At 38.4% G+C, this 14,008-nt stretch overlaps 2 protein-coding genes across 2 annotated transcripts in view; one reads left to right on the plus strand and one right to left on the minus strand.

Moving 5' to 3' along the window:
- LOC117620942 (probable disease resistance RPP8-like protein 2) overlaps positions 1-2,217 on the minus strand; it is a 3,837-nt gene extending 1,620 nt beyond the window's left edge. Inside the window, exon 1 of the mRNA XM_034351201.1 lies at positions 1-2,217. This exon is cut by the window's left edge and continues 1,620 nt beyond it. Within this exon, the coding sequence (XP_034207092.1) occupies positions 1-2,217 (2,217 nt within the window).
- A 1,455-nt stretch (positions 2,218-3,672) lies between these two features.
- Positions 3,673-5,361, plus strand: LOC117620944. The gene has a single exon (XM_034351206.1). The coding sequence runs from the start codon at positions 3,673-3,675 to the stop codon at positions 5,359-5,361; it is 1,689 nt and encodes a 562-aa protein (XP_034207097.1).
- The last annotated feature ends 8,647 nt before the right edge of the window (positions 5,362-14,008 follow it).

Genomic DNA, 14,008 nt, shown 5'->3' on the forward strand with positions numbered 1-14,008 from the left:
GAAACCCCCACACTTGCCTAAAATTTCCTTTGCTTTCACTTCCTCTTTTGGACGAAAGTGCACCATCTGGTTAAGTAACTTCCAGCTCTCTTCTTTGGTTCGTAGAGGAAGGTGGTGGGGAGGACTGCTAATTTCGGGAACCAAATTTCTGTCTCTTATAGTGAGCAGAATTCTGCTTCCACTTGGTGATGCTACTTGAGATTCTACCTCCCGAGCTGCTTCCAACTCTTCTTTTGTCGAGATGTTGTCTAGAATTATAAGATACCTCTCATTATCACGTACCTTTTGGACCCAGGATTCAATGGACTCGCCAGGTAGAGAGATCCATACACGTTGAGGAAAGTGTGTTGCAACATCTGCATGGTTATAGATTTCCTTTGCCAATGTTGTCTTACCTATGCCTTCAATGCCGAAAATGGAAATAAAACGGTGATGTTCGTTGTTGGTTGTCAGTCGTGACACCAGTTCATGTACATCTTCTTCCAAACCGACCACTGAGTTTGACTCTTTCGTAAACTTAATGTTGCACGCTTTTATGGTCCTTGTAACAAGATTGACAGTATTCTCCATTTGGCCAATTTCCCGCCAAAGCATTGTCTCAGCGTTTGTTCTGAATTGAATCTGCTTTATCCTTACGTTCTTTGAACTTTTCATGAATGTTTGCACGGAGTTCTCTGCACGTTTAACAATATTACTCACTTGTTCCAATTCCAACCAAGCCATTCTGGAAATATATCTTCTTTCAATCATTTCTGCGTCATCTACAAGTTTATTCATATCGTGCAAATGAGTGCATAGTAATCCCAATTTACCATGTACCTCACGAGATATATCTGGCTTCGCCCTGAGGTAGCTGTGAATCATGCGAGGTACTGGTGAAATAATGCCATCTCGGGATTCATTGACAAACTTTGATGAACCTCTTCTCATAAATCTCAAGCCATATCTCTCCTTCCTCTCCAAAAGTTCTGTGAACGGACTGTCAATGCATCTTATGTCCTCCTTGAGCTTTCTCCGTGCCTTCCAGTTGTCGATAATCGATAGCCACTTAAATTGGTGCTCTGGTCTCTGCAGTAAGAAGCTCTCAATGGCAGGTTGTGCTTGCTTAATGACCTCTTCCATTTCCTCCACCCAAGCCTCTTCAATTTCACTTTCGAAACAAAATTCTTCTATATCTTTCAGAAAGGGATACAGTAACATCAACCGCAGATATATTGAATGTGTTTGCTCATCTGGTTCTTGAGTCATAAGATTATTGATCTTCTGTGCAATGGAGAAAGTCAAACGAGCTGATGCTTCAACTCGCCTTTCAGACTCTACCCATTTTTGTTGACGACTGCTTTCATAAATGGGGCTGGGTCTGTCTACAAGGCTTCTCATTTTAGATATCGACCCCTCCAGCGATTCACATATGTTAATCCCACGATCCACCTTCATTTTAATGCGCTCATTTATTTCCTCCTTAAGTTGCTTAGTTTCAGTTATAAGCCATTCTACCTGCTTCACCTTCTCACTGATTGTGCCGAAACATATTCTGTGGATCATGGGGGAGTCTCTTCTCCTCTGTTTCTCAAAGGCTGCCACTAAAGCATTTGCTCTTTTAACTACGGATCTGGTTTTGGCCACCCATTTTGCCTCAACATCTTTTAACCCTTGTATAGTTGCTTCACCAGAGTAAGTGTCTTCATCACGGTAAATCCTTCGATCCAGGATTTCTATTGTTCTGGTATCTATCTGATCCCTTAAACCCGCCACTTTTGCTGCATCATCTAAAATAGCATTCAGTAACCTCAACTCTCTTCGAATCCACATGATGTCGTCTTCTAAAATGAGAAACGGCACATAGTGGATGTAGATGTAGAGAAACAACAGGCTAATTATAGAGATGCAGAAGAACACCAGATACAACGGTATATGGCTAACATACCGGCCAAGAAGGAACACCGCAAACATCACCAAAAAGCGAACATGTTTGAGAAAGGAATCATAGAATGCAAAGCGCTTGATGGGGCTCCCCGCCTCTGCTATGCTAACCACAACCTGAAGTAACCCAAGCAATCCGTTATCATTGATGATGATCGTCAATGCTGGAGGTTCAGTACTCTCCCAGTACGTAAATCGGAAAGGCTGAGCTGTAGGAGCAGCAGGTCTCTCTGCATCATCAGTTGTGGATATGAATGACTGAGCACCAGTTGTTTCTGCATAGTTAAATTCCATGATCGCTTCGCCGCCTAGTTGCCTAGTTGCCTTGGCAGCTAGCTTTTGGTTCAGAGAAAACAAACTTCCCACTTTGCAGAGGGTTCAAATTTGATTATTATTGGAGTGGAAAATATGGTGTTCATGGCTCCAACTGATAGAGCTTTGAGTCTTTGACATAAGCTGAGATATCCATATCTAATTGTTATATTTTTAGCAATGCCCTTTGCCCTATAGACTTTGTTCCACTGTGCCCTCTTGAACTTTCAATTTGGTTTTAAAACCCCCTAATCTTTCAAAACATGCCAATGTGTCCCTAACGTCAAGTCTATTAGTTTTATGGCCATAAACGTCAATTTACTCTCAAATTTAAAAAATAAATAAATAAAACAGGTGATACTCTGTTTGCAGTGCCTCAAATATCTGGGTCACTCTGTTTTCTTTTCTTCTTTTTCAATAAAGTGACAAATTTCCCCTCTTCTCTGAGCAGCCAAACACTCAAACATGAATAATCCAACAAACCAAGCTAGCTACACATAAAATTTCTACCAACAGAATATATATATATATATATATATTTTATTTTTTTTTATTTTAAAGTTTTTAGAGTGAATTGACATTTATGCCTATAAAATAAACATAAAATTTAACCAGACTCGACGGAAGGAGCAGATTGGCATGTTTTGAGATTATGGGATTTCAAAATCAAATTGAAAGTTAAAGAGGGCTAAGGTGGAACAAGGTCTATAATTAAGGGGTATTGCTAAAAAATTTCCTTTTTTACTTTGATCTTACACAAACTCATTTGAACTTGAGAATTCATTAATCAAAGACAAGCAGTTACACCAATAACAAGCAAAACACGTGGGAAGCCAAAAATAAGTAAAAAATTCATCCATATGGCTTGAATTGAAATGACAAGTTTAAGTTCATAAATTCACGGTCCACAAGTTCATAAATTAATAATACTAATAAATCAATGAGCTCAATTCCAAATTTTGAAGTAAGTGATGATTAAGAATATTTTTCCTTGGTTATATTAGAAAGGATTCAACTCTTGCTTCTTTTGCAGCTCCCTTCTCTTGTTTTCTAGGCACCCATCAATACAAGTCCATCGATTCTGAGAGAGCTTCCTCTCTCTCTCTCTCTCTCTCTCTCTGTGGCATCACCGTCGGCATGCTGGAAAGCTAAACAAGCACAAGCCACCGGGAGGTGTTGCTACTTTACAGCCGCCTCTTAAATCCTAAAACAGAGAAAAATCATGCTAGTCACAAGTGAGATTTTTACTAATTTCTGTTTCCTTCTAAATTCATTAACTTGATTGAAAACACTTGTTTTTTTGTACTTCAAGAAAAGTTATGTACTTCCTAGAACGAGTATGCAAACTTAAAATGCTTTGTCTGATACGTTCTCTTGTCATGAAACTTTTCATTTCCAGTTATAAGCACCTTGCTCTTCACAAGGAGGAGGAAGGCAATGCAGCTTTTCCCAGAACGGGTGATCAAAATCTGGAGCCTGTGGGAGCTTCGTGTTGCAGTACTAATCAGCCTCGGCTTGCAAAGCATCCTAATCCTAATTGGGAAATGGAGAAAGCATTCAACCAAAGACTACCTCAGAATTGTTTTGTGGCTCGCTTACTTGTTGGCTGAGTCAACTGCAACATTTTCACTCGGCATACTCTCCAACAGCCAAGAAGACTCTCAAGGTGATTCTGTAAACCCAGACTATGTAATAACAGCATTTTGGGCACCCTTTCTTCTCTTGCACCTTGGTGGCCCAGATATTATTGCTGCTTATTCCTCAGAAGACAATGAGTTGTGGATGAGGCACTTGCTTAGGCTAGGTTCCCAGTTGCTTGTAGCTTCCAATGTCTTATTCAGAGCATGGTCTAGTGAAGCCTTGAATTTTTTGGCATTACCAATGTTCATAGTTGGGATTATAAAGTCTGGGGAGAGGACTTGGGTTTTAAGATCTGCAAGCAGTGAGCAATTTAGAGATTCTATGCTCCAAGATCCTGACCCCGGTCCGAATTATGATAGATACATGGAAGACTACAGCTCAAGGAGAGATGAGGGCTTCAGGGTGGAACTTGGCACATTCAGCGCATCCAAAGCTGCCACAGATAGCGATCAATCACGCGAACCTGCAGCTGATGATGACAGTAGCCAAAATGATCCAATAAACAAAGCTTACACTTTCTTTGAAAGTTCAAAGAAGCTCTGTGCTGGTCTCATCCTCAACTTCCATGATGTAGATAACAGCCAAAACTTCTTCCAAGCCACAAACTTTGAGAAAGCTTTTAAAGTTATTGAGATTGAGCTAGGTTTCATATATGATGTGTTTTATACTAAAGCAGTCCTCGTTTATTCTGGCCTTGGTGGCATTCTCCGTTGTATTACTTTTTTTTTAACAGTTTCAGTACTCCTAATTTTCCTTTTCACCGAGAAGCAAGCATACAGGGAAATGGATGTGATTATCACATATATTATGTTGGCAGGAGCTATCGTCCTGGAAATTTATGCTCTAATCATACTGCTTTCCTCAGACTGGACAAAGCTGTGGCTGAATAAGAACAAGCACACAAATACGGTGGCTTGTGTGGTGAACAAGAACAAGCACACGAATGAGCACACAAATACGGTGGCTTGTGTGGTGGGTTTCTTGCATAAAACTGTTTCATACCTCCCATTGGTTAACAACAAGAGCTGGTCTAATTCCTTAGGACAATACGAGCTCATAAAATTTTGTCTTAAGACTAAGCCAGCTAAGTGCATTCTTTTCAAGAAGGACTGTTACATAAATACGTATTTAGAGAAGCATCGGTACAAAAAGTACAGCAAAGTACCCATAGATTTCGTAAAGCAGTTGATATTTAAGCAGCTCCTAGAGAAATCAGCAACTGCCAAGAGTTTCAAGGATCGGAAAGAATTATGTGCTGGAAGGGGTGACAAGGTGCTCGACAAAAAAGGTCTAAAGATACTTGGCTGGACCATTAATGATGCTGAATTTGACCAGAGCATCCTTCTTTGGCATATTGCTACAGATCTATATGCTACAATTCTGATCTCAATGAAGAAAACCAACATTGTCAAGCAAGGAAGAAATTGCCGAACAAAAATTGTCAAGCAAGTAGGCTATTGTCGAACTACATGTTGTACCTTTTAGTCATTTGCCCCTTCATGTTGCCAAATGGGATTGGAGAGATAAGGTATAGAGACACATGTTCTGAGGCTGAGGATTTTTTCACAGAAAGAAAATTGAAATCAGTGTAAGATTTTTATGTTTTAAATCTCACTCAAGTGGTCTACTAATCAACATAGAGTTCCAAACCAACGTAGAGACTAGGAATTTGATTATAACTGGACTTGTAAGTCTTGGAGAGAAGTGTTTCAGTTCAAGTCCAAGACTGCTAAGGTTCCTAATTTATAGTGGATTAGAACTCCTAATTCTGATGCAATAAGGAGAGGTTGAGGACTCCTTGATGGGCAAGGAGTCCCGACTGATGCATATAAATACACAGTCCCTGCTCATATCGTAAACCCCACTCAAAAGAGCTCATACCCCATCTGTGAGAGAGTATACAGAAAGCGATATTGAGGAGTTGTGCTGTGTGTCAAGTTACTCTTTCAATCATTCCAATGGCTACAGAACAAGGTAGTGTTCTCTTATATGCAATCTATTTGGCTTACATGTGGTATTAGAGCTTAGGTTGCATGTTTTAGAACCTAAAAGCAATTCAACCTAGCATGTTAACAAAGTCTTAATAATTGAAACGACACATAATGTTTTCAATAATCTGAATTCAAGTTTTAATCGTATGTGTCTATTTTCACTCTTCTATTTATATAGATCTGTTAAGCATGTTTCATATATAAGGATTTTTGTCAACCATGCTCGAAAGCTTCACGATCAAGAATCCAAGAAATCTTGGATCAACCAAGCAAGCCACAGCGGTTTGGTTGATTAAAAGAATCTCGGATTCAAGAAAGATGATCGAGAAATATTGCACAATGGACCATTGTAATCTTGATTGCCTTCTGTCCACAGATGTTGGTAATCATGGTTATGGTGATTCATTGTGGTGTGATGCAAAATATGGGATATCTGAATTAAACAGTGATTACTTTAAATCCACAGATGTGAGAAATCATCCTGTGAAAGAAATTCATGTATCAAATATTTTGGTGATCACTATAACATGTTCAGTTCTCAGCCCACAGGCGTAAATTGATAATGTACAGATTATTTGGGGACAGTTTTGATTTATGCGTTTATTTGTTTCAATAAACTCCTACAGTTTTTGCTACCAACTTGAACACCATCGAAACCCTCAATGGATCAAACTATAAGAAATGGAAAAGGGATCTTGAGATGGCTCTGGGATTTCTAGACTATGACTTGGCTATAAGAGAGCAAGCTCCAGAAAAGCCTGCTGAAGGAGCAATTGCAGAGGAAATAGCTCACTTTGCCAAATGGGAAAAGGCAAATAGGATGGCTATTTTGATCATGCTCAAGTCTATGTCACAAACTGTGAGAGGAGGTATTCCACCTTCCAACAATGCTAAGGAATTCCTAGAGTCAATTAGCCTGAAATTTAAGGAATCTGAGAAAGCTGAGATGGGATCCCTGATCAACAAACTGACAGACATGAGGTATGCTGGCAATGGATGTGTTAGGGTGCACATTCTAAACATGATCGATATTGGTATGAATCTAAGGGGTTATGGAGTCAACATAGATGACAATATGTTGGTTCACCTTGCACTCAACTCACTGCCTACAGATTTCAAGCAAATCAAAAGCTCTTATGTTGCACAAAAGGAGTCATGGTCTCTCAATGAATTGATTGCAATCTGTGTTCAGGAAGAACAGAACATTAAGAAGGAGAAATCTCTCAATCATGTCAATCTGGTCCAAGACATGAAACCTATCAAGAAAGATGGATACAAGGAAAGAAATAAGGAAAACAATGCTGCTGGAAAAACCAAGAACAATGACAAAGGTTCAAAGGCAGTAGGTGTGAATAGAGTTAAGTGTTTTTTCTGCAAAAAGTTTGGACACATGAAGAAAGAGTGTCGTAGGTACAAGAGGTGGTTGGAAAAGAGGCAAGCTAAAGGTAATGAAATCCAAGTTTGTTTTGAATCAAATTTAATTGATATATCACACTATAGCTGGTGGCTTGACAGTGGGGCAACAATACATGTTTCTAATTCCTTGCAGGGGTTCACAACCAAGAGGGTGCCAAACAAGTATGAACTAAAGGTGTTCGTTGGCAATGGAGTCCAAGTAGAAGTGGAATTCATGGGAGCAGTCAAGATTGAGTTAGAGTCTGGTTTTACGTTGGATTTATTTGAAGTAGCTTATGTACCTTCCATGAGAAGGAATTTGGTGTCAGTAGCTAGGCTTGTTAAAGCTAAGTTCGAAGTAGTAGTCAATGATGTTGGATTTTCTATTTTGAAGAATAAAATTTCAGTTGGTAATGGAACTCTTGTGAATGGCATGTTTTCTTTAAATATCAAAGAATATGAGCATGCTATGAATGTTGCAAGCACCAGCAAAACACAAAGCCAAAATGAATCACCTAACTTATGGCATAAAAGACTTTGTCATATTTCCAAAGATAGAATTAGAACTCTCTGCAAAGAACATGTGTTGCCGCCACTTGACTTGGATGAATTGAATGAAATTTGCATCAGTTGTGTAAAAGGAAAACTCACAAATGCAAGGAAGAAAGGGGCAATTAAAAGTACCAATCTGTTAGAACTCATTCATACTGATATTTGTGGTCCTTTTCCAACACAAACTCATGATGGTTTCAAGTACTTTATCACTTTTACAGATGACTTCTCACGTTTTGGTTATGTGTATTTGATAGCAGAAAAATCAAATGCTCTAGACATGTTCAAAGTGTTTAAAGCAGAAGTTGAAAATCAACTTGATCTCAAAATCAAAGTAGTTAGATCAGATAGAGGGGGTGAGTTTTATGGCAGATTTGATGAAGCTGGAAGAAATCCTGGACCCTTTGCAAGATTTCTTCAACAAGAAGGCATTGTGGCTCAATATACAAACCCAGGAACTCCACAACAAAATGGAGTCTCTGAGAGAAGAAACAGAACCCTCAAAGATATGATGAGATCCATGATTGCCAGTTCTAATCTTCCTATTTTTCTTTGGGGAGAAGCCTTGAAAACAGCAAATTATATTCTCAATAGAGTACCAACTAAGAGTGTGAATCAAATACCTTTCGAGCTTTGGAACAAAAGAAAACCGAGTCTGAACCATATAAAAGTTTGGGGATGTAAAGCTGAAGCCAAGTTGTATAACCCTTTGGAAAAGAAACTAGATGCTAGAACAACTAGCTGCTTTTTCATGGGGTATCCAGAGAGGACGAAAGGATATCGATTCTACTGTCCAAATAATACAACCAGATTTGTTGAAACTGGGAGAGCAGTTTTTATAGAAGAAGAAAGTGAAAACGTTGAAGATAGGACATTGGATTTTGATGAACTAACAGACAGCAATATCATGCAGTCTAAAGAAATTGAAGAAGAGGACTATATAGTTCTACCAAATACTATTTTGCAAAATGAAGAAACAGCACCTCAGGAAACGGTGCCTCAAATGCACCAAGTTGATGTCAATGCACCAGTTGAGATGAATATTAACCAACCAGAAATCCATATAGATGCACAGCCACAAAACCAATATAATTTACAAGAAGAGCAAGAAGTGAGAAGATCAAAAAGAACCAGAAGATCAGCCTTGTCCAGCGACTATGTTTATCTTCAAGAATCTGAGCAAAATGATCCATGCCTGGAAGATCCCATCACCCTTAAACAAGCTTTGACAAGTTCAGCAAATGAGCAATGGTTGCAGGCAATGAAATCCGAGTTAAATTCAATGGAGAAAAATAAAGTATGGGAATTGGTTCAATTGCCTCAAGGATGTCGACCTATAGGGTGCAAATGGATTTTCAAAACTAAAAAGGATTCCAAGGGTCTCATTGACAGATACAAAGCTAGGCTAGTTGCAAAAGGATTCACACAGCAGGCAGGAGTTGATTACAATGAGACATTTTCTCCAGTCTCTACAAAGGATTCGTTTAGAGTCATGATGGCCTTGGTAGCTCATTTCAATCTCTACCTCCATCAAATGGATGTAAAGACTGCATTCTTGAATGGAGACCTCTATGAAGAGATCTACATGCAGCAGCCTGAGGGTTTCATTCAAGAAGGGAGAGAAGATCAGGTTTGCAAATTAAGGAAATCCATTTATGGATTGAAACAAGCTTCTAGACAATGGTATTTAAAATTTGATGAGGTGGTGAGGTCTCATGGTTTCAGTGAAAGCCCTGTGGATGAATGTATATATATTAAAGTCAGTGGGAGAAATTTTATTTTTCTGATACTTTATGTGGATGACATTCTCTTGGCAAGCAAAAATTTGACCTTACTACATGATACCAAAGTTTTTCTGTCAAAAGTTTTTGATATGACAAACCTTGGAGAAGCCTCTTATGTACTTGGTATTGAAATCAGCCGTGACAGGGAGAGAGGATTGCTTGGATTATCCCAAAAAGGTTACATAGAGAAGGTGTTGAGAAGATTTAATATGGAGAATTGTGCAGGTGGAGATGTGCCCTTCTCAAAAGGAGACAAACTGAGTATGGAACAATCACCTAAAACTGAACAAGAAAAATTAGAAATGGTTGACAAGCCCTATGCCTCACTTGTAGGAAGTTTGATGTATGCTCAAGTCTGTACTAGACCAGACTTAGCTTTTGCAGTAAGTGTTTTGGGAAGATTTCAGTCCAACCCAGGCCAAGCACATTGGGTGGCTGCAAAGAAAGTTTTAAGATATTTACAGAGAACCAAAAGTTACAATTTGGTTTATAGGCAAGTTGAGAATCTGGAGTTGTTTGGTTATGCAGATGCAGATTTAGGAGGATGTGTGGATTCTCTAAAGTCCACTTCTGGTTATGTATTTCTTTTTGGAGGAGGAGCTGTCTCGTGGAAAAGTGTGAAGCAAACACACACTGCAACCTCCACTATGCAGTCTGAATACATTGCATGTTATGAAGCTGCAAGTCAAGCTATCTGGCTTAAGAACTTTATCACAAGTTTGAGGGTTGTTGACTCAATTGAAAGACCAGTTCAGATTTGGAATGATAATAGTGCTGCAGTGTTCTTCACCAAAAGCAACAAAAGATCATCAGGCACTAAACATTTGAAGTTTAAATATCTATCAGTTAGAGAAAATATCAGGGATGGCCTTGTGAAGCTTGATCATATTGGTACACATTTCATGATCGCTGATCCGTTAACTAAGGGTCTGCCAAATGGTGTTTTTCATGGACATGTAAGGAGCATGGGATTGGTGTCCAGTTTTGATAGGGAGGACTAGTGGGAGTCTGTTGCAGAATCTAGTCTTTCATTTTGGTAGCTTGCATTTTGTTATTTGAGAACCTTGATTGAGTTTCACTTAAAGTGCAGTTTTCTTATTATTTGATTCTGTGTTTAATATGTTTAAACAAGTGATTTCAGTTGGTATCAAGTGTAGACAAGCTAGCTTCAATAACTACACTAGATACTTACTCACGAAAGAGTTATTTTGGAAAGGGAGATCTTGTAATCTCTTAAAGAATGGACTGCAGATGGTAATGATATATAAAGCTTTTTAAAGAAAAGTCATGTTCATCTTGTGTTCTAATCTTGACGGAAGCTTTATGTGGCTGTGCAGATAGGTATATGTGGTTATAAAGGTCCTGGATGTTTTATATTCAAGGCACCTTGATGATCCAATGCTTGTTTTCATAGTTGACCAAGAGCTTGTTTAGGAATACAGTTTAATCGATTTCCATGGCCATAAAGTAGTCAAAACATGGTTTTGTTGATTATTGACCAAGTGGGAGAATGTAAGATTTTTATGTTTTAAATCTCACTCAAGTGGTCTACTAATCAACATAGAGTTCCAAACCAACGTGGAGACTAGGAATTTGATTATAACTGGACTTGTAAGTCTTGGAGAGAAGTGTTTCAGTTCAAGTCCAAGACTGCTAAGGTTCCTAATTTATAGTGGATTAGAACTCCTAATTCTGATGCAATAAGGAGAGGTTGAGGACTCCTTGATGGGCAAGGAGTCCCGACTGATGCATATAAATACACAGTCCCTGCTCATATCGTAAACCCCACTCAAAAGAGCTCATACCCCATCTGTGAGAGAGTATACAGAAAGCGATATTGAGGAGTTGTGCTGTGTGTCAAGTTACTCTTTCAATCATTCCAATGGCTACAGAACAAGGTAGTGTTCTCCGACTGATGCATATAAATACACAGTCCCTGCTCATATCGCAAACCCCACTCAAAAAGGAGCTCATACCCCATCTGTGAGAGAATATACAGAAAGCGATATTGAGGAGTTGTGCTGTGTGTCAAGTTACACTTTCAATCATTCCAATGGCTACAGAACAAGGTAGTGTTCTCTTATATGCAATCTATTTGGCTTACAATCAGATGACAAAAATGCTCGCATAGAGCCTCATGCAAGTGTGCACTGACCTCCTTCCAGCTGATGTGAAAGGTGACAAAAGCAAGTCAGTGCTATTTGATGCATGCAGGCTCGCAAAAGATTTGCAAGCAAAGGAAAATTGGAATAAGGAGAAGAAGTGGGAGCTGATAAGTCATGTGTGGGTGGAAATGCTATCATATGCAGCCAATCAGTGTCGATGAAGAGATCATACTCAGCAACTCCGCAGAGGAGGAGAGCTGCTCACTCATGTCTGGCTTCTTATGGCACATCTTGGTTTAACTGAACAGTACCAAATTTCTGTGGGCCATAAAAGGCCAAAATTAATTGTGCGGTAAACAAGTTTGCTTGCAGACAAGTTCTGAATTAGTAGGCCACAATTTTCTGTGAGACTAAATCTAGTTTGGTTGATTGGAATTTAGCTTGTAATCTTCATATTCTGTTATAATGTATGTCAAGGCTAAACCAAACTTGGAGTGATGCTGCATGGTTATGAAAAAATAAAAATAAAGGACTCAAAATTCAGTGAATAATAAGAGAAAAGCTTGATTGCAATAACGCTATGTCACGTAATTCGTGAAAACAAAATAATTACTCGACAATGTTCAAGTTTTGGCTAAGATGAGATGACCATATTCAAACTTTAAGTCAACTTTTAATATCACACACACTACTACTAGTAGCGCCAAAAGCTATCATGGACTCTTCTTGTTCTAATTGTACACTACTACAAAAAGTGAAAAAGACGACCATAAAACAACGACGGTCTAAGTGAAAACCGCTGTGGTTTCTAAAAAGACGACGGTTCTAAAAACACCGTCGTGTAATACCACCTTAGACAACTAAAAATGGAGATTCAAATGGCTGTTCAAAAACAACGACGTACCTAATTAAACAACCGACATCTATTTGAAACAGATTTCAGCAGTGTAAAATCAAAGCCAACAAAGGACGGCAGAAGTTATGAAACGACCGACGTAGAAAGTAAAGACGACGATTTCAATAAAAGCCACCGTTTTTACTCATAAAATAACACGACGAGGTTTTCGTATAAGACGCCGTATAATTACAAAAAAATCCACGGCTTTAAAATACAAAATATCGCCGTATTAAATTAATTTACAACGACGAAAAATATAAATATATCGACGTCATTATCGTATAGTTCTACGACGTTATATTTAAATATTTAACGTCGTATTTATTCATTTTATACGTCGTAACTTTAATTTAAACCGTCGTCTTAATAAGAATTTTTGTTTACAATTTTTTTCTTTGATTTTCTTATCCTACGTCGGTAGATCTATTTAATGACAAGAATTGATATAACCACGACGGTTTATATAGAAAACCGCCGACATAATCAGATTTTTCTGGGATCCCAAGGGTTACGAAATCTTACCAGACGGAACTCTGTTCCACATCATAATCTTAACAGATGACACAGATTTGAAATCAGAGAGACAATTATTTCGAAGTTGATAAAATCCACGCCGGTTGTATTAAACTTAACGACGTTTAACAAAATAATCTACGTCGGTAATTATAAATCTACCTTAATATAAACGACGAGAAAAGCATTGACAATGACTTCATCATATCTCCCAGCAACTACTGATTCGATTGCTCATGCTTTAGAGGCCATCTGAAGCCATTTCTATTCTTTATCGCATTCTTGAAACCCATCTTCTTCTTCTGAAGCTCTACGGATAAAGGAAGAGGCTATCATAAAGAAAATCAAGCAGAGGATCAGGCACATCTGATCTTCAGATTTCCCTGAGAAGCGAACTTTCCTTCGACAGCGAGTGGAGGCCAGGCTTGCATCTCTTTTGATGGAAAGCAAGGAGTATTCAGAAGCACTAAGTGTCCTATCAGGCTTGATCAAGGAAGTGAGAAGGTTAGTTGACAAGCTTCTTCTTGTGGACATAGATTTGATGCGAGTAAGCTCAATTTCTCTTTGAGAAAGACATCCAAATTATTGTCTTTGAGATGTGAGAGACAGTGTCTCTGAGAGAGGAAGAACTTGGAACCCTAAATTTTAACCGCGAAAATGTATGAAAGCTACAAATTTATAGAATAAATTTTTAAAATCAACGGCGGTCCGAACCAAAAACCGCCGTTTAAATCGTACAATCAACGTCGCTCAACAAATATATTACGTCGTATTAGTCTTACTTAAGACGACTAAAAACGACGACATAAAAACAAAAACAGTCGTTGATTTTATATTCTTATTTTATTTAAATCTGTCATCCAAAAAAGAAACTTTACATATTCCTGAATATTA

The sequence above is a fragment of the Prunus dulcis genome, chromosome 3 (assembly GCF_902201215.1).
Source record: "Prunus dulcis chromosome 3, ALMONDv2, whole genome shotgun sequence".
NCBI classification, from domain to species: Eukaryota; Viridiplantae; Streptophyta; class Magnoliopsida; order Rosales; family Rosaceae; genus Prunus; species Prunus dulcis.